The sequence below is a fragment of the Gigantopelta aegis genome, chromosome 2 (assembly GCF_016097555.1).
Source record: "Gigantopelta aegis isolate Gae_Host chromosome 2, Gae_host_genome, whole genome shotgun sequence".
Classification (NCBI taxonomy): Eukaryota; Metazoa; Mollusca; class Gastropoda; order Neomphalida; family Peltospiridae; genus Gigantopelta; species Gigantopelta aegis.
In genome coordinates, this window is record NC_054700.1 from 36,070,239 (window position 1) to 36,092,682 (window position 22,444).

The 22,444-nt window shown below is 38.1% G+C and overlaps 1 protein-coding gene across 5 annotated transcripts in view; it reads right to left on the reverse strand.

Moving 5' to 3' along the window:
* The window catches only part of LOC121384648 (A-kinase anchor protein 13-like), a 262,118-nt gene that overhangs the window by 227,035 nt on the left and 12,639 nt on the right, over window positions 1–22,444 (reverse strand). For 4 of the 5 annotated variants that reach the window (XM_041515136.1, XM_041515150.1, XM_041515144.1 and 1 more), the window contains exons 5-6: window positions 11,388–11,678; window positions 9,182–9,374 (exon numbers count right to left, since the gene is read on the reverse strand). In XM_041515136.1, the coding sequence (XP_041371070.1) occupies window positions 9,182–9,374; window positions 11,388–11,678 (484 nt within the window). Of the gene's footprint in view, window positions 1–772; window positions 841–9,181; window positions 9,375–11,387; window positions 11,679–22,444 lie in introns of those variants that run through there. The other variant, XM_041515165.1, reaches the window with a different exon arrangement.

Consider the following 22,444-nt stretch of genomic DNA (forward strand, 5'->3'; position numbering starts at 1 on the left):
TGAGAGTACAGACGTACATGTGTAAGTTAGTGTCTGGACAAACAAAAAAACCCTGAAAATATGAATGAAATTAGAATGAATAAATAAATAATAATACATCTGCCAGTAAACTAGATGTTTTGTAAACCTCGGTATTTTTAACTCATTGTTAACACATCCTAACACGTGCTAAAAATCTTTTCAACAAACAAGAATACAAGAAACATAACTCATCTATCAGGGATTGAAAATAATACAACAATAAAATCATCTATCACAAACACGCTGTAGTAGAACGCAGTAAACTTTCAGCAAATATAAAGAGTCCAGCCGGAAGAACAGCATGTATTACCTGGTTAACATGAGACCAATAAACAAAGGTAAGACCAACATGAACAACAGGGAAGGCTAGCCCACTGCCAGACTAGCCGAGAGAAGTTTATCTGGTGACAGAAAAACAGAGAGAAACCATACACAATGAACAGAAGTTGGCATTCTATAACAAATGACCTAAAGACATCATAGTGATAAATATAGATCGCCATTCATCTTTGCAAAGTAACAAATCTCCTTACACACTTCTCCAACATACAACGAACCATATTGTCAACTGTTACCACTGTATCCTTGTTAAATCATTATACACATGTACCAACCACAAACATATGTGTTCCCAAAACATCTGTTACTTTTCACTAAAGAATAAAAAAAATATTCACTTTTAACAACCAACAACAATAAAATTAAATTAAAAAAACGTTTAAATTTTGCAGCAATTTAAAATAATGCTTACATTTTTCACGTTTCCCTGCAGCTTGCCAAGCATCCCATGGCTCCTTTTAAAAAAACGTTCCGATTTTGACAGCTACATCCTTTGTTTCAACAGCCTGGTAAACACAGTGGTTATGAGCAAACAGTGGCAGTTTGGCCATCAGATTTGAACCTCCCTCACAACACGGAAGGCCAACGCGGCACGGTTACCCAGGATCAGTTGCTATTGTTACTTGGCAGATATGCAGACAAAATTAAATCCCTGTCAAAATATTCAACATTATGCGAAGCCAAGATTTTTTTTTTTCTCCCGTCAATGACAACACCTGAAGACCCGATTTTGCAACAAATTGCTATGGTGTATTTTTTTCTTGGTTTAAATTTTGTTTTACAAAAAAAAGATATCAAGTTTACATTTATTAAATTTGTAGAAATGCAGTTTTGTTTAATGCTGTTCAATAAATGATTCACTGGTAATGACTGAATGAATAAATGAATGAATGTTTAACGACACCCCAGCACGAAAAATACATCGGCTATTGGGTGTCAAACTATGGTAATGCAAATAAATAAAGTGATGATCAACATCAATATAAAAATTCAAGACTTAAACAAAAACAGTGTAAAGAACTGTGCAAAAACACAAATATCACAGAATTTTACGGATACTAAATTTTACTCAAAACTTCAATTTTGTGCTGTATTGGCCATTCTCAAAGAGAATGTTACACCCCTGCACCACGGTGAGGTTACAGCACACGCAGGGGCTGGTAGTGACCTTCAAATTGTTTCTATGTGGATGGATGGTCAGTGGAAATGTGTCCATGCACTGCCAAATTATTGATATGTAGGTTTGTATAACTACTAGATGCTACCCCTACAGTGCATTAATAACTAATAACATAGTAGTTATTTTTAAAAAGGGAAACAAGTACATTTTGTATATCTCTCCTTTATTTCTCCTTCCTCTTCTTTTTATCTTTGTGTTCTGTTTTCTCTTTCTCTGTCTGTCTGTCTGTCTGTCTCCCTCACTCCCTCCCTCCCTCTCCCCCTCTCTCTCTAACTCTGTTACAAGAGATAGCTCATCACAATGTCAGTCTGCTTTAACCATCTACTCGTGACTTTGTAACACTGTCAGTCTGACTTTTATCATTATATTCGACCTTGAAATACTGTCAGTCTGACGTTTACCATTCTACTAGACCTTGAAACACTGTCAGTCTAACGTTTACCATCCTACTAGACCTTGAAACACTGTCAGTCTGACTTTTACCATTCTACTAGACCTTGAAACACTGTCAGTCTAACGTTTACCATCCTATTAGATCTTGAAACACCGTCAGTCTAACTTTTACCATTCTTCTCATGACCTTGAAACACTGTCAGTCTGACTTTTACCATTCTACTAGATCTTGAAACACGTCAGTCAAACTTTTACCATTCTTCTCATGACTTTGAAATACTGTCAGTCTGACTTTTACCATTCTACAATGTACTCGTGACCTTGTAACACTGTCAGAATGAATTACCATTCTAAAATGTACTCACGACCTTGTAACACTGTCAGTATGAATTACCATTCTAAAATGTACTCACGACCTTGTAACTTACCATTTGTGACACCCAATAGCCGATGTGTATTTTTGTGCTGGGGTGTCGTTAAACATTCATTCATTCATTCATTCATTCACGACCTTGTAACTGTCTGCTTGGCTTTGACCTTTCTATCCACGCCCAGCCACTGACCTTGCTAAAGACTGGGCACAGGATAGATGTGCCTGACCTTTGATTGGATATACCAATATTAATAAAAGTTACTTGGACTTGGCTTTGACTATTCTAGTCATGACACTGTAACATTGTCAGATTTTTTACAATTCTCTTCATGATCTTATAACACTGTACCATGAACTATTGCTATTCTACTCATGACACCGGCCTCGGTGGCGTCGTGGTTAGGCCATCGGTCTACAGGCTAGTAGGTACTGGGTTCGAATCCCAGTCGAGGCATGGGATTTTTAATCCAGATACCGACTCCAAACCCTGAGTGAGTGCTCCGCAAGGCTCAAGGGGTAGGTGTAACACTTGCACCGACCAGTGATCCATAACTGGTTCAACAAAGGCCATGGTTTGTAGTGGCGACAGCGGGTTTCCTCTCAAAATCTGTGTGGTCCTTAAACATATGTCTGATGCCATATAACCGTAAATAAAATGTGTTGAGTGCATTGTTAAATAAAACATTTTCTACTCATGACCTTCAACACTTCAGTCAGCCATTTCCCATTCTACTCATAACCATGTAGCACTGGCGGTTGGCTTTCACCATTCTACTCACAACATAACACTTTCCATTTGACTTTTACTATCTTACTCATGACTCCGTAACACTGTCCGTCTGACTATTACCATTCTACTCACGACATTATAAGACTTTCCAATAGACTTTTACCATTCTTCTCATGACTATGTAACACTGTCCGTCTGACTATTACCATTCTACTTACGACATAATAACTCTTTTCATTTGACTTTTACTATCTTACTCCTGACTAAGTAACACTGTCCGTCTGACTATTACCATTCTACTCATGCCATTATAACACTTTCCATTTGACTTTTACCATTCTACTCACAACATTATAACACTGTCAGCCTGTCTTAGTTTACTCATGCCATTGTAATACCATCATCCAGACTTCAACCAAGCAATCACTGACCTTACAACACTGTGTGAGTCGGTATTTGACCATCTTAAGCAAAGCTTATCAAGGAAACTGTGCTTACACAAGCAATCAAGTATTAATACTGGTTCAATGTGCACATCAATCAGATATAATGGTATCGATCCTGCGATCGCTGTGCAGTTCTCCTCATTAGGAAAGATGTCAGTACTGGCAGACGCACTAATCAAAGTAATGAGTAAACAGAAATGTCAAGAATCGCTACCTAGACTGCAGTATGTACAGCACCTACATGTTATCAAAACAAAACTAATTACAGTTCAACCCAGGTATCTATGCTACAAAGACGTATTATCACAACAAAACTGATTACAGATAAACCGGTATCTCTGCAGCATTGACGTATTACCACAACAAAACTAATTACTGTTAAACCGGAATCTCAGTGTAAGACAGGTCAAGGCTTTATGTGACAACTTTACGATACGATGATACATCAGTGTTAAAATACAAATCATACAAGGAAATGGTTTATTTAACGATGCACTCAACACATTTTATTTACGGTTATATGGCATCGGACATATGGTTATAGACCACACAGATATTGAGGAAGGAAACCCGCTGTCGCCACTTCATGGGCTATTCTTTTCGATTAGCAGCAAGAGATCTTTTATATGCATCATCCCATAGACAGGATAGCACATAGCACTGCCTTTGATGTACCAATCAGCCCACTGATGGGGATCAATGCCTTCAATGAGGAAAGACGTGTCGCTCTGCTCTCTCGAGTTGCCCCCCCCACCTGGGGGGACTTATTGCAAGCTACAGCTCTTTGTTAGAGTACCGCGTCGCTTACATTGGCTCACGGGCAACCGTGACTTTGGTATATGGCGACGCGGTAACGAACACGACGAAGAGGAAGGGAAGAGGAAGGAGGAAGAGGAAACCTGCACCAGGGACGGCTCAGGGGGGACCTAAACTGGCGGCACAACCGCCAGCGGCGGTCCTGTCTGCGTCGCCGCCCCCACCTCCGGGACCCGATCAACCAGTGCCAGCCGACGCAGATACCTCTGAACAGACTGAGCCAGCGGACCAGTCGACGCCGCTGTTGGACACAGCTATCTGCGAAACTCCACGGCGTGTGTCTCCCGTTCCAACCCCTTCGAGGCGGTCGGCGTCGAGTCCCCCAGCCCCGGGGGGCTCCGCCAAGACCCCTATGGATGGCGCTGCTGCGAAGCGGAAGGCCATCACCCCACCGAGTAGTGACCAGCCAGCCAAGGCCCGGCCTTCCGCGACCGCCCGGGGCAGGGACACTGCCTGGAGCCTAGCCATCTCCAAGATCAAGGGCCAGTACGCTCGATACTTGGTCGGGGACACCTCGGACACCAGCTCACTGCCGGGAGGCATTCTTGAGGGCAACTTTAAGAAGTTTCCTGACGGAGTTGAGTGTGCCATCCACGCCATGGAACTACGAGACGGGAAGTTTGGACTTGTGGTGACGTCGCGCCGAGATGATCTCTACAGACAGGGAATACTCTTCGAAGACATGGACAACTACACCATCCACAGAGTACTGAAGATCATCGCCGGTGCCCATTACGTCGAGCTAGCTAAGACCTTGCTAGCCCACCGTTGGAGGAAACTGGTGCCACAGTTCAACGCCAAGCACTTCATCTCGTCCCCGTAGTCGCCAACCGTTCCAAGGGCTTAGTTGGACTTTTTTTTTTTTTTTTTTTTTTTTTTTTTCGTTTTTTTTTGGTAAACAGTCCGACGCACTTTATTTTGGCAGCCCGTCTAAATTGCTCAAATCACTTTAAAACCCTTTCGGTCGAGCAGTCTAATTTTGTTCTTTGGACTTAAATGTTTGTCCAGACATGAGTTGTATGAATGAGCTCATTTTGGCTTTAGGTCTTTGACCTAACTACTAAATTCGTATTCCAAATTCCGCCCACCTTAAACTTAAACTCACACGCCCCCCCCCCCCCCCCCCCCCCCCGGGACCGGACCATTTAGATCGGACTTTAAACTTTTAGACCTCCGTTCAAAATTATATGTCAAAATTATTCTCTTTTTTTAAATATTATTAAATAGTCCGATCCTCTCTTCTTTCTCTTATTTATTTTTGGACTGTCCATCTAAAACGCTCCAAATTATATAAATATTCGGCCGAGCAGTCAATTCTTTTTATTTTTGGCTTGTAACTTTATTTATTTTTATTTTTTTAATTCTATTAACTTTTTTACTAATAGCTATTTTAAAAATTCTGCCCATTTTCAACTCTATCCTCCCCTCATCCCGAGTCAGGCCACCGATCTTATGGTAGTACTAGACCAAATAACTTCCGGCTGGGTCAAAGTTCGAGGTGCACCCAACTTTTGATAGAGAAGTGAACGCCACAAGTCCTGTGATTGGTTATAAATGTGAGTGTGTTGGTTGTAAAAAATAATAGTTTCATCTGGGTAAAAAAAAAAATGCAATTTTATTTCATATAGTACCAGTGTGTTAAGTAGCCTTGTGCTTGAAACATGTATGGGGTACCTGTAAAAAAAAGTACTCGAATTTTGTGCAAAACTAGGGTAGTCATAGACGCTATCCGTTATCTCAGAAACGAGCAGCTTGACCCCCAATTTTTTCTGATTCACTTAAGTGTGAGAGGTGGTAGTATTTATATCCATGGCGTTTATGTCGATTGATACGCTGCAGGTAGGAGTTTTAGCCACATATGTTACTATTGTCGTCTATGAGATTTGATTTGGTAGTATACACCCTTATCGGAGGTCGGACTCTGGATGGGCGTGTTCGAAACCCTAGTGGTATATGGACACGTTAAATTGTTATCTATCTATCCAAACCAACCGCATATCAAGCGAGTGCTTTACCACTGGTCTACATCTCGCCCACAAATCATACAAGTGTGATTGAATGAATATTTAACAACACCCCAGCACAAAAAAAAAAAACCCAGACAAAACCATTGGCTATTGAGTGTCTAGCAAAGACAAATGCAAGTGAACAGAGCAGATTCTCCCATCCTATCCACATGTGAAGTTTGTTTTGTTTAACGACACTACTAGAGCACATTCATTTATTAATCATGAGCTTTTGGATCTCAAACATTTCTTAATTCTGACACATGATCTTGAAGGAAACCCATTACATTTTTTGCAATAGTAGTACAGACTCTTTTATATGCATTTTCCTATAGACAGGACAACATACCATGTCCTTTGATATACCAGTTGTGGAGCGTTGGTTGGGATAGAAAAAAAAACACTGAAAGAATGGGTCCACTGAGAAGGTTCGATCCCATGAACCAAGCACCTCAGACAAGTGCTCTACTGACTTAGCTAGATCTCACCCCTCAATCCTCTAGTCAGCAAATTATGAGTGTCATTGAGAAAATCTTACCCATCAGGGAGCACATTCTACCCATCGGTGAGCAATTTCACTTGTCAGTGAGCACACAGCGGCAAAAGTGAGCATACTTTACCCAGCATCAAGTCCATATACCCTATCTTTATTATCCACATGGTTCAACATAACCGAGTTAATAATAATCACACAAAGCACACGTGTAATAACAAGTGTTATTATCCACATGGTTCAACATAACCAAGTTAATAATAATCATACGAAACATACGTGTAATAACAAGTGTTATTATCCACATGGTTCAACATAACCGAGTTAATAATAATTATACGAAGCAGACGTGTAATAACAAGTGTAATGACATAATTTTGGGAAGTGACGTCATAACATGACGTTGCTTCTCCAGTCCTAGCTCAGACTGTGCATTTGAAATATGATGTCAATTCATCGTCTCCTTCTAGTTGTGGCTGAAACATTTTGAGTTGGGTCTTGTTATTCATAAAGAAAACAACAATAATAATATGGATAATAAAGAAATTATTACACTTGCGTGTGAGTCGTACTGATTTTACAAAACTTGTGTCAGGATTCATGTATTACCCTCGCTCTTACTCGGGCAATACAAAACTCCTGACACTCGTTTCGTAAAATCAGTACAACACACAAGCTCATATAATAATCTCTATATCTAGATGTGAGTAGGAGTGCAACGATACGGTTGTATCGTTCAAAACCGTATTGCGATATATTACGATATAAGAAACCGTATTGCAATATGTATTGCAATATAAATGATATTATTTAAATTTAATATTTATTGGCTGGTTTTTTTAATGAAAGTAGAAGGCATAAACTTTTTAATGATCTTTATTAGTTTCAGCTGTCAGACTAAATGTTTTAGGCCATATTTTCATTTTTTAACACAATACTAGTCTACTAGAACACCGGTGTGACAGTGTCAAACTATTTATAAATTGTCACATTCGGAAATCCTTACTATCAGGCTTTTCCGTTGCTGCTCACTTGACACAGAAATATACGTACTGAGTCGCAATATTCGGCAGATCGACCAAATCAGAGGTTATTGACCAAGGTGTTTTGAATGACCGGCTGAAGTATTCTGAGTTTAGGGAAAAACAGCGAAGTGCGATTCTCACTTGTTGATTTATTTCCTTGAAGATGATAGCCGTTGCCGTATTCCAACGTAAATGAACAATGAATAATAATGTGTAAGTAACAAAACATTTATTTGTAATTATCGTTAACTGGTTATTTTTACTGGACTTTTAACACATTTTTTTTAGAAGTTAGAACCAGGGTATAACCGACATATCACTTCGTATGCCAACAAGTAAGCCGACTACGCTTGACGTTATTGTTACATTTCCTGTCATCACCAATCAATAAAATGATGAGGTTTTTCTTTGTTTGTTTGTTTGCCTATTTCAAGTCAAATAAGATACAAGGACAAAATAGTGTGTAAAAATTGCGATACGTAAAACTGTACCGTAGTTCGTATCAAGCTGATCAATTATCACGGTATACCGGTATACTGGTTTATCGTTGCAGCACTAGATGTGAGCAGCATGTTGTTAGCTAGTGATACCAATCAATATACATATCTTGATAGTTTAAAACGGCTGTTTCCATCCAAGTTGAAATAGCAGTTTTGGTTAAGGGTGTCTACAGTTAAAACTGTTGTTTTTATTGGAGCTGAAATATCAGTCTAAAGTTAACTGTGCTGTTTTCGTCCAAGTTGAAATATCAGTTCAGGAGTTGAAAATGGTTAAAATTCATGCCAGATATTAGATCCGGCATGCTATAAATTCTGCCAATCCAAATTAAAACCTACTGATCCAAACATGATTGAGTCAAATTAATATGGATATAAACAAAATAATTGCCAGGACAACAAACAAAAATATTTCCTGGCTCTTGGTGATGTTGAACAGCAAAAACTGGTCAAAACGGCAGTATTTTGATCCTTGCTGTTTGGTTAAGCTAATGTATAGTTAAAACTGCTGTTTTCATCAGAGTTGAAACATCACTTTGATTTGGGTGACTAACAAAATTTAGTAAGATAACAATCCAGAAGCCTGTAATAACCACGGATCATGATAAATATCATTGTAGTTAAAGTTGGTTTTATTTAATGACACCACTAGAGCACATTGATTTATTAATCATCGGCTATTCGATGTCAAACATTTGATAATTTTGACATATAGTCTCTTAGAGGAAACCCGCTACGTTTCTCTAGCACATACTACATCCTTTGATATACTAATCATAATCATGGTCGGTCTAGGATAGATCCCCGTCGGTTGAATTATCAGTCAGGTTTGAACGAGCCTAACTAACGTAGCGGTACTCACCCTGCGAGTCGTTCTGCGAGCTCATGAAAACCATTGTGCGACGCCACCTCACTTGGTAGGTCTCCGTTCCGGTTAGTCACATGACAGCACTCCTGACCCCCGGGTTTGTCGAGGATGTACGACGCCACGCGGTTCAGACCAAGTCGTGCAGTGAAGTGTAACAGCGTTTCTCTCCCCTGGCAGTCCTCCTCATCTGAGTGTCAAGAAAAACAAACTGTTACATGATGCAAATAGAGAATACAATATGAGTAGCCCTTAGATACCATTTATCTTACAACTAGTCATTATAAAACGTATCTAACAAGCGAAAGCCATTTCAAAAGAAAAGCTATTTATGGCCCTTGCGCTTATAGTTAACTTGTGCATCACAGACAAGTCAATTTCAGGTTATCTTGTATGTCACAGAGAGATCGATTCGACTGGGGGTGTTTTTCATTGAATGTATGGCATTGGTGACCTGATCATCACCTAGGAGCAGCCAGTTGTATGTCTTTAAAATGTTAACACACATGTGTGTTAACAAGTATGTGTTATCAAAAATAACAAATGATGTTCTCACGAATGGATGTGTAAGAATAAAAAAAATAACAGTCAAGATCTATTTAGCATTTGTTTCTGTCAGTTAATTTTGAGAACTAGCTGGAACTTCAAATTTTAAAAAACAATTGCTGTGGTTGAAATGGCCTACCGATGGCAATTTTGAGAGTGCCTACGGCAATTCTTTTAAAAGTGACTTTTGCAGGAAATATAACTAAAAGATTATTTGTTGCATATAAACATATTTCAAATGTACAAAAATAAAATACTGGCAGATAATGTACGCCAGATATATTAATTTTGCTGTCATTGGGGAGTTTTACCAATGGCAGTCATTTTTATTCAGTGGCACAAAAGTGCCATCAGACATGCTCATGACCCACAGCAGTTTATATCTCAATGTCGGCAATTGCCGTTGGTGCTATCATTACGTTCATGCCCTGGCAAAGTCAGCATTATCAGACATTAAAAATTTTTTATAATTAAGTTTAAATTGTAGGATCGGCTGATAGAATACTTGATATATTTAAATGTTATGCAGCGTACAGAGAATTAAATTTAGCAGATAATCGCAGTAATGTGCATGATAACTAATTATTGTCATTGTCTGCTATATTTACAGTTTAATTCATAGCATGTACACCATTGTTTTGTGTTCAGTTAATCGCCAACAAAACAATGGCTTAAAATATTTTTCGGAACAGTCTCTTGTATGTCTTGTTAAATTTAGCATCGTGAAATATTAGCATTCGCTAAATTCGCAGACATTTTGTGCTCGCTACCATCTACTGATTAACAGTAATTGCTCTGCACCAAATGATAAACATTTTCGGTTACATTTAGAAAAGATTATCCAAATGAATTTGTTTACAGTCGAAGGTCACGTGTCATTGCAACCTTGAACTAGAGTTACTGATGTATATCACTCAAGATGGATTGTTTTCCGTTTTAACACACAGAAGGAAAGCGAGTGTTATTCCACCGTTTTCTGAACTACAGGGTATTACAAACATGGCAACACACTGAACAACAAAAGAAGTTACTCATTTACTTTTTCTCAATTTATTTAAAATTATCCACTTTGAATTCCTTTAGTTTTATTGGAAAAAAGGAAATGTTTTATTTAACGACGCACTCAACACATTGTATTTTACGGTTATATGGCATCAGACATATGGTTAAGGACCACACAGATATTGAGAGAGGAATCCTGCTGTCGCCACTTCATGGGCTACTCTTTTTGATTAGCAGCACAGGATCTTTTATATGCACCATCCCACAGACAGGGTAGTACATACCACAGCCTTTGATATACCAGTCGTGGTGCACTGGCTGGAAAGAGAAATAGCCCAATGGGCCCACCAATGGGGATCGATCCCACACCGACCGTGCATTTAGCGAGCGCTGTACCACTGGGCTATGTCTTGCCCTAGTTTTATTGGGATACATATATATATATATATATATATATATATATAATTATGTCTGTTCTAATAAATTAATTTAAAAGTGATGTCCTACATTATTCAGTGGCCTGAAAATATATCCCAAGTATGATTTACTCCTATTAATTTTCCCAATCCCATTATAAATGGCCACTGGGATCTGAATAAAATCCCTTTTAAAACTGAGCACGGCCCTTTAACGGCAATGGAAATGGGTCACTTACGGGCATCCCATCCCAGCAGATGCCAGGCAGGGTGCAGGGGAATGTGTCTGAGAGCCAGACTGAGTCGGACGTCTAAGGTGGACAGGATTTCGTTGGCCAGGTCGAACTGGTCTGTGCGGATCAGTTCAAGGTTGTCGAGGGCGTGGCTGTTGTACACGCTGTCAAGCAGGAACTGAGCCATGTGGTACGCCGTGTCCACGTGGTAGTGGAAGTCGGTCGTCTGCAGCAGCTCAAAGCTCTCATCATGCATCTGGAAGACACTCAACTTCACGTCCTCCGCAATATCATGTCCTGCAAGTATACGGAAAGAGAGAGTGGGTGAGAAAATGAATAGATGGATGGATGGATGGATGGATGGATGGATGGATGGGTAGGTGGGTGGGTGGATGGGTTCGGATGGGTGGATGGATGGATGGATGGATGGATGGATGGATGGATTGTAAAAGTAAAGTAAACTTTGTTTTATTTAACGACGCCACTAGAGCACATTGATTTTTTATCTTATCATCGACTATTGGATGTCAAACATATGGTCATTCTGACAGTTTTTTTAGAGGAAACCCGCTGTCGCCACATAGGCTACTCTTTTACAACAGCAGCAAGGGATCTTTTATTTGCACTTCCCACAGGCAGGATAGCACAAACCATGGCCTTTGTTGAACCAGTTATGGATCACTGGTTGGTGCACGTGGTTTACACCTACCCATTGAGCCTTGTGGAGCACTCGCTCAGGGTTTGGAGTCGGTATCTGGATTAAAAATCCCATGCCTCGACTGGGATCCGAACTCAGTACCTACCAGCCTGTAGACCGATGGCCTAACCACGATGCCACCGAGGCCGGTCTGGATGCATGGATTGATGATGAATGAATGGATGGATGGATGGATGGATGGATGGATGGATGGATGGATGGATGGATGTATGGAAGAATGGATGCATGCATGATGAATGGATGGATGGATGGATGGATGGAAGAATGGATGGATGGACAAATAAATAAATAGATGGATGGATGCATGCATGGATGCATGGATGGATGGATGGATGGATGGATGGATGGATGGATAGGTTTTTTTGTTTAACAACACCACTAGAGTACATTGATTAATTAATCATCGGCTATTGGATGTCAAACATATGGTAATTCTGACATTTAATCATCAGAGGAAACACACTACATTTTTCCTAATGCAGCAAGGCATCTTTTATATGCACTTTCCCACAGTCAGGAAAGCACATACCATAGCCTTTGACTAGTTGTGGGACCTGCTTCGGTGGCGTCGTGGTAGGCCATCGGTCTACAGGCTGGTAGGTACTGGGTTCGGATCCCAGTTGAGGCATGGGATTTTTGGCAACTTTATTTCATGTATTTATGAAACATTTAAGTGAATATATGTGAGTAAAAATTATAAACTTGTACCCACTCAACGTGGTTTTTGTTAAAAATTAATCCAGTAGTCTAAAGGTTAAATAAAACAAACTTTACTTTTACCTTTCCCAAACACTCAGAAGAGTAGCCCATGTAGTGGCGACAGCGGGTTTCCTCTCAAAATCTGTGTGGTCCTTAACCATATGTCTGACGCCATATAACCATAAATAAAATGTGTTGAGTGCGTCGTTAAATAAAACATTTCTTTCTTTGACTAGTTGTGGTGTATTGGTTGGAACGAGAGAAAAAACAATTAGCTGAATGAATCCACTGAGGTGGTTCAATCTTGCGACACAAGCAAGCACTCAACACACTGAGATAAATCCTGCCCCGGATAGATGGACAGATGAATGAATGAATGAACCAAAAAAAATTGTTTTGTTTAACGACATCACTAGAGCCCATTGATTTATTAATCATCGACTATTGGATGTCAAACATACGGTCATTTTGATAGTCTTAGAGAGGAAACCCGCTACATTTTTCCATTAGTAGCAAGGGATTGTTTATATGCACCATCCCACAGACAGGATAGCACATACCACGGCCTTTGATATACCAGTAGTGGTGCACTGGCTGTGACAAGTAATAGCCCAATGGGCCCACTAACGTGGATCGATCCCAGATCCCAGACCGCGCATGGATGGATGATCAAACAAATAGTGAGTGAATAAATGAACATTTAACAACAGTTAAAAATTAACATAAGTATCAACTATTGGTTATCACAAGTATATGGAGAATTTGTCAGTATTCTTCTACTGACATTCTCACAGTACAATGAAGATAGAGTTCCAATTTTTTTTTTTTAAATCTATATATTTATATGCAACTGTAAGGCCAAGTAAAAAAAGCATCTACGTATATATCTCTATATGTCAGGCCAAGTAAAAAAAAGAAGCCATTTTCGCACCTACCAGTACTGATTTTCAAAACAGTGAGAGGACGGGGCACTTGTTTGAAATGTTACTTTACTTCTTCTTTTTTTTAAAGACCGGCCTCGGTGGCGTCGTGGCAGGCCATCAGTCTACAGGCTGGTAGGTACTGGGTTTGGATCCCAGTTGAGGCATGGGATTTTTAATCCAGATACCGACTCCAAACCCTGAGTGAGTGCTCCGCAAGGCTCAATGGGTAGGTGTAAACCACTTGCACCGACCAGTGATCCATAACTGGTTCAACAAAGGCCATGGTTTGTGCTATCCTGCCTGTGGGAAGCGCAAATAAAAGATCCCTTGCTGCCTGTCGTAAAAAGAGTAGCCTATGTGGCGACAGCGGGTTTCCTCTCAAAACAGTGTCAGAATGACCATATGTTTGACGTCCAATAACCGATGATAAGATAAAAAATCAATGTGCTCTAGTGGCGTCGTTAAATAACCAAAACCACACATATTTTTTTATTTGGTGCTGTTATGACATGAAGATGTGCAAATTATACAGGCACATCTCAGTGTTTTTTTAAGGGGTGGGGGTTATAATATACGAGCCGTATGACATTTATCACCACTGTTTATCACTGCACATATGCTCAAATAACCTGAAGTGTGGTGTGAAGTCCACGATAGGGGAGGGGGGGGGGGATATGAGGCCTCCCCCAGAAATGTTTATATTATATTGACCACCCTTCAGCACTTTTGGAATTTTGAAACAACAGTTTTGAGTTCCTGAATAACATTTATTATTTGGATGTGCACAATAAAAGGCATCCTTATGTTGCAAAATAAAGATAAAACAGGAGAAACAAGAATGGGTTCATTTGAATATACATTTTCAAAATTAAACTGTTTTTAAAATCATGGACTCAGCCATTATAGATTTTTTTTCACACATTAGCCTCATATTAAAATTACAGCTTTTTTTTTATCGTAAGAAATTAAAATGGAATGGCAATAAACGTAATTAATGTACTTGCTTTAATAAATGAATGACAAAATATATAACAGGTGTATATTAATAATTAATACATTTTCTGAGTGTTTTATAAAGGCAATTTTAGCATTAATTATTAAAAAACAAAAAAGGCTTGTTTAATCTCAGTGCAGAATGGCGCTGGTTAAGGCAAGATGACACTATACTATTGAGGAGGCATGATGCCACACCATGTGTAAACAAGCTAGAAAAAACACTGATGACATGACAACACCCAAAAATATATCGGCTATTGGGTGTCAAACAAAGAAAGAAATGTTTTATTTAAAGACGCACTCAACACATTTTATTTACCGTTATATGGCATTAGACATATGGTTAAGGACCACACAGATATTGAGAGAGGAAACCAACCCGCTGTCGCCACTTCATGGGCTACTTTTTTAGATTGGCAGCAAGGGATCTTTTATATGCACCATCCCACAGACAGGGTAGTATATACCACAGCCTTTGATATACCAGTCGTGGTGCACTGGCAGGAACAAGAAATAGCCCAATGGGCCCACCGATTGGGTGTCAAACAAAGATAATTAAGTCCAACTAAAGGAATTTAAAAAAAACTAAAATTCCAGTATACACATCTGACATGAATGTGACCAATTATGAATGAATGAATTGAAATGAAATGAAATGAATTGAAATGAATGAATAAATGAATGAATGAATGAATTGAAATGAATTGAATTGAATTGAATTGAATTGAATTGAATTGAATTGAATTGAATTGAATTGAATTGAATTGAATTGAATTGAATTGAATTGAATTGAATTGAATTGAATTGAATTGAATTGAATTGAATTGAATTGAATTGAATTGAATTGAATTGAATTGAATTGAATTGAATTGAATTGAATTGAATTGAATTGAAATTGAAATTGAATTGAATTGAATTGAATTGAATTGAAATGAAATGAAAGAATGAATGAATGAATGAATGAATGAATGAAATGAAATGAAATGAAATGAAATGAATGAATGAATGAATGTATTAGGGACAAATTTAGAAAGCCTGTTTATGACTTATACACATGTAACTACATGTATTTTCAATGGTTAAACACCTGCGTTTAAGAAAAACAGGCTTCGTAAATTCGGCGCTTTATGTTTAACGACATCCCAGCACAAAAATACACATCGGTTAATGGGTATCAGAAAAGGTAAGCATATGGAAATATTATTTATACAATTATGTAAAATCAGTGTACAGATCTGTGGAGAAGAGTACAATACGATACAAATATCAAGGTAAGTATATTTAGATGATATTAATAGTGACACTGTTGTAACAGTATTAACACCTGCTAATTACTTTCAGTAACATAATACTCACAGCTTAAGAACTTTATTAAACACCTGCCCATATTTATATTAAGAACCTTTACATGACACTGAATGCTTTCACTTGTTACCAATTATGGTCATTAGCAAAAAACAAATTACATATTTTATATTTACATATAATATATATATATTTACATATATATATATATATATATATATATATATATATATATATATATATATATATATATATATATACACACACACACACACACACACAGAGTAGAATCTTGTTGGGTTAAACTCGGAAGGGTCGAATGCACTGCAACACTTGAACCAAACACGAAGTCCCGAATTACACTTACACAATGTTAATAGAATGGTTAGGTCGTACTAGCCAATAGGTCGAACTAGCCAATAGGTCGAACACTTTCTCGAGCACTGATGGAGTTCAATATATAGAGAGAAAAAAGAAGTGTTGTTTATAACAAATTTGAAAACCATAACGAATAAAAGACTGAAATGATGCAAAATACAACTGCCATGTAGATATCTAGCATGATGTGTGTACAGCACTCGACTGGACCGGAGCACAAAAGATCCTTACTAAATGTAGCATCAGATAGGTACAAACAAAGCACTCAGCAGTACACATGGAAAGAGGAGAACCGGTCAGAATGATGGGGAAACTGTTAACACAGGCTTGCATATTATATTGTAGATTATAAATAAAAGTAAGGTGCAATGCAGATAGACAGGCACACACAAACTGAGAGGCAGAGAGAGAGAGAGAGAGAGAGAGAGAGAGAGAGAGAGAGAGAGAGAGAGAGAGAGAGAGAGAGAGAGAGAGAGAGAGAGAGAGAGAGACAGACATACAGACAGAGACAGACACAGAGAGAGAGACAGAGACAGACAGACTGACTGACAGACTGACTGAATGACTGAATGAATGAATGACTGACTGACTGACTGCAGATTGAGAAGATTCTAAAAGGATGGATGATGAAAGAATGTGATTTTCTTCAATATATATTGCTGGCTGGTTTCTTGTCTCCAGCTCCACTCCTCCTCTCAATCACTGTGAAACAAGTAATCACTGAATACGGTAGTACAATATCATTTCCAGATCATCCTCCACCCCACCCCCCACCCCACCCCCCATCATTAACACTAGACTTATCTCCAGGCACCCTCCACCTCACCCACTGTAATACAAAAACTTTTAAAACTCATTTAATACAGCAATTACCAACACTGATTCATTGTCCTCAGCCACACCCACCAACAGCATGACTGCAAAACTCATTTTATATACTGACATCCAAAAGAAACTTTACAAGTTTTGAAATTGTATTATAGAAAACAACCAAACGGTACGGTGGGATATGAAAGTATCATGAAGTTCAACATCTAAACATCACAATGCGCTTCGTGATACATGCAATGTATTTGTAAGATGAATTTCTAAATTGGTTCTTTTTGATTAGCAACAATATTCAACTTTTTTATCAATGTAAATTTTCTTTTGGAAGTCAGTATATATTATACAGCTTTGTACTAGTGTGGATAAAGTGACCTTTATAGAAAACTGGACATATTGATGCAGTTAACACACAGCATATACAACAGCCATGTCCCAGAGACTGTGATCTTTCAGTCAGCAAGAGATTTCTTTAACAGAACATAACAATGTTTTCTCTCATAGGAAGGAAGGAAATGTTTTATTTAACGACACACTCAACACATTTTATTTACGGTTATATGGCGTCAAAATATGGTTAAGGACCACGCAGGTATTGAGAAAGAAAACCTGCTGTCGCCACTTCATTGGCTACTCTTTTCAATTAACAGCAAGGGATCTTTTATATGCACCATCCCACAGACAGGATAGTACATACCACGGCCTTTGTTACACCAGTTGTGGAGCACTGGCTGGAACGAGAAATAGCCCAATGGTTTCAAGCATTAGTAGTACAGTAGTACTATGTGAAATAAATTGCATACATTTTTTGCCCACATTTATCACCAATCACAGGACTTGTGGTGTTAACTTAAGTTATTTGGTTTAGTACTATCTTTAAAACATATGGGGTGCATTAGGACAAAATGTAGCAGGTTTCCTCTGTTGACTATGAGTCAGAATTACCAAATGTTTGACATCCAATAGCCAAAGATCTTTCCTTGTTAATGTTTACGTTCAGCTTAGATAATGCAGTAATACAAGGTTTGTGCCTAGAGATAATTTTCCGTGCCAGGTTTGTGATTTTTTTTTTCATTTAAAACATGAAGTTGATTATTGGTGGTGAGCAGAAAGCTAAATTGGTTAAAAGTGGCAATTTATGGTTACATGGTATGTCTAAGGACAATATAGTGAGAAAGGAAACTCGCTGCAGTCACTCCGTGAGCTATTTTTTGTCTCTTCAGACCACAGCAATGTCTTTATAGGGTGTATACTACCAAATCATAGACGACAATAGTAAAATATGTGGCTAAAACTCCTACCTGTAGCATATCAATCAACATAAACGCCACGGCTATAAATACTACCACCCCTCACCCTTAAAGTGAATCAGAAAAAATTGGGGGTCAAGCTGCTCATTTCTATGTCTACCCTAGTTCCACACAAAATTTTAGTACTTTTTGTTTTTTAGTTATCCCATACGTTTCAAGCACAAGGTTATTTGACACAGTGGTACTAGATGAAATAAAATTGCATAAATTTTTTTGACCAGATAAAACTAATTTGTTTACAACCAACACACTCACATTTATCAACCATTACTGGATTTGTCATATTAACTGCTCTATCAAAAGTTGCATGCACCTTAAACTTTGACCCAGCCAGAAGTTATTTGGTTTAGAACTACCTTTAGTCCACTAGTGTTATTAACAGCTGCTGCTGCTCTGTGTGTGTGTGTGTGTGTGTGTGTGTGTGTGTGTGTGTGTGTGTGTGTGTGTGTGTGTGTGTGTGTGTGTGTGTGTGTGTGTGTGTGTGTGTGTGTGTGTGTGTGTGTGTGTGTGTGTGTGTTCAAAAATTAATTTCAAATTGTTTTAATCTAATTACATTTAACATTTCAGTGGTTTCAATGCAAAAAAAATTCAGTTTAGTATGTTAGTAGACAATATAGGTGTGAAGATTTTGGACAGACATATTTTGGGCACAATGTTTATCATCTTGACTTTGGTGCAATCTAAATCTGAGTCTCACAGATAGGATAGTACATATGGCCCTTGTCACACCAGCTGTGGAGCACTTGCAAAAAGACACTTTTTATTACTCATTTTCTCATGCACTTAAGATTTTAGGTGGATAACTTATTTTCTAGTGACAAAATAAGCAAGCAACTGGTAACTTTCCTTGGATATTATAACTTCAGTGCTGATTAGGTTTTATATATTATATTACAGCTTAGATATTGTTTATCAATTACTTAACATACTCACCTACTTTAATAAGTAAACTCGACCTTTGAAATCTGATGAACACTTACCATCTAAACTTTTGCAATAAGCTCATTTGCATAATCAGTGGATACTACATACTTTGTCTACTGAACTAATAGATTAAGGGGTGTGGGGACACAACTTGTTTTGAAAGAAGGCAACACAAACATTTATATTGGATATAGATGGATGGATGAATAGATGAATAGATGGCTAGATAGACAGATGGATGGGTGATTGATGAATGGTTGGTTGGATGGATGAATGGTTCAATGGATGGGTGGATAAATATATGGATGAAAGAATGGACGGATGAAAGAATGGATGGATGGATGGATGGATGGATGGATGGGTGGGTGGATGTATGGATGGATCAATGAATATATGGATGGATGGATTGGGGGGGGGGGTTGTATAGATGGATCGATGAATATATAGATGAATATATGGATGGATGGATGGATGGATTAATGCATGGATGAACAGATGGATGGCCAGATGGATGAATATATGGATTGATGGACCGGTGGCCAGAATGAAAACAAGAAAACACTGTCTGACTGACCTACTGATGATGGACACAGAATGTTGACCATTAGATGGGATAGTGCGGTAATTACCTACATGTAGTGTGGCACATAATCAAGAGAGTGGACCAGCAAACTCTGCAGCCATGGTGTTATTATTAACCGACAGTCTGCCCAGTCACACAACCCACGGTCAGGAAATACAGCCATTACTCCCAGGTTATGTAGTTAAGTCATTACTTAGGACGAAAAGGCCTGCAGGTACATACATAATGAATTAATGTAGACACCAAATTAGGAATGAGCCGCAGTTTTGTCACAAGCAGAGACAGTTTTGGATCAAGGTTTCTTCACACCAAATCGATTCTCCATGACAATAATGTTTAAATTTTCTAACAAGCATTCTGAGAGTACTGCTAAAGCAATACATGTTCCCTACCAGGCCCAACACATGTTCGCATTGTAAAAGATCTAGGGCTATAACTTTGTGAAAAATGAGTAAATCGGTATGAAAGTCAAAACTGATCTGTAACAGTACATAATAAAGCTATACACAAAATATCTTCTCAAACAGAGAGAGTTTTGTATCAAGGTTCTTTTACAACAAATTAATTCTCAATAATAATAATGTTTACATTTTCTAATAATTAAAGTTTGTTTTGTTTAACGACACCATTAGAGCACATTGATTTATTAATCATTGGCTATTGGATGTCAAACATATGGTAATTTCGACATATAGTCTTAGAAAAGAAACCTGCTACATTATTTTTTATTAGTAGCAAGGGATCTTTTATATGCACCATCCCAGACAGGATAGCACATACCACGGCTTTTGATATATCAGTCATGGTGCACTGGCTGGAGGAAGAAATAGCCCAATGGGTCCACCGACGGGGATCAATCCCAGAGTGACCGTACATCAGGCAGGAGCTTTACCACTGGGCTATGTCCCATCCCCACATTGTCTAATAAAGTGATATAACCCTACTAAACTGAGATATTTATACATTAAAGAATAGGTAGAGTCAAATATGAGCCTTATGTGTTGGAAAGATGCATACCCCCACCACCAACATATACTGACCCTTTAAGACATGAAAAACACATAATTTTACAAATACCATAATAAAAAAACATGATTATTCCTGCTAACTGGGGACAGCTATTTTGTTTCGATTCCGTCGTGTCTGGCCCCGTGCTTATAAACCTTAAAGTCCATTCAAATAGCATTACGTTAAAGTCTGCACTTTACTAAAGTCTAGACTTTAAGGTTTATAAGCACGGGCCCTGGTACTCCTGTATGCACAGTGTAAACAAACACAGTCATTTACAAGGCATCGGTTAATACATGGACATAGTACATAGGTTAATGCATGGACAAAACATGATACAGTTATTTCGACTTTGACAATGGGGGTTTATTTTGTATTGAAAAATAATATATACTTATTGATGCCTTACTGGGATGGATATTATTACAGAATATTGCGATGCATGCCTGTTTCATCATTCTGCAAAAATTAGGTACATTTGTTTCTTCAGTTCTAAGACTAATTCCTGATGTGACAAGTTAAGTATTACGTAACCACCGGCTTGCCAGAGGGTGTATTCATCGAGATGGAACAAAATGGCTGCACCTGTTATAGATAACACCCGTCACATTTAACCATTTTATTAATTAAATATAATGATATACCGTATATCTTCGCCTATAAGTCAAATTTTTTTCACCCAAAAATTATTTTATAACTAGGGGGGTCGACTTATAAGATGGTAAAAAAAATATGCCATGTATTTATACTCAAAATATGTTAATTTGACACATTAATTTTTTATAACCTATTTTTTTTTTGGCATTAGAACAGTTTTGGTTATGCGAAAAGGCGTGCGATCTCACTCACATGCCAAGACAACAGTCCACTTAGTTAAATTAACAGTCATCACTAATAGCAAAAATGTAAACAATACTAACTACCTGTTGCCTGAGTTTATTTTGAAATCTGGTCACTGGCATTAATGGTTGTTCAAACAATGTTTTGTCGGTGATTAACTTCATGAATATTACTAAGCATTCCCTTAAAATAGACTGATCTCTGCAGTTCACTAGAGCAATAGGGACACACATCATTTGGTACAAAAACCAGTGTACTTTCCAGAGTTATCCTCCTTACATGTATTAATATGGCGGCAAAACGTGATACTTTCAGTTTTATCGTAGTGATCTGTTGTCAGTGTTTATAAATAAAGTTGTTGTCTGTGCACACAACCATCTGTACAGTACCATACAGTAACAGTCAAACAGCTTTCACTCTCTACTAAGGGAATATTTAGTTTTGATGCTATGTAATAATGATAGTTGATTGGAATAGTCTGATTATATTGCGATGTAGTATGATAATGATGTACAAAACGTGAAAACCGAAGTTTGTAACATAATTTTCTTTTG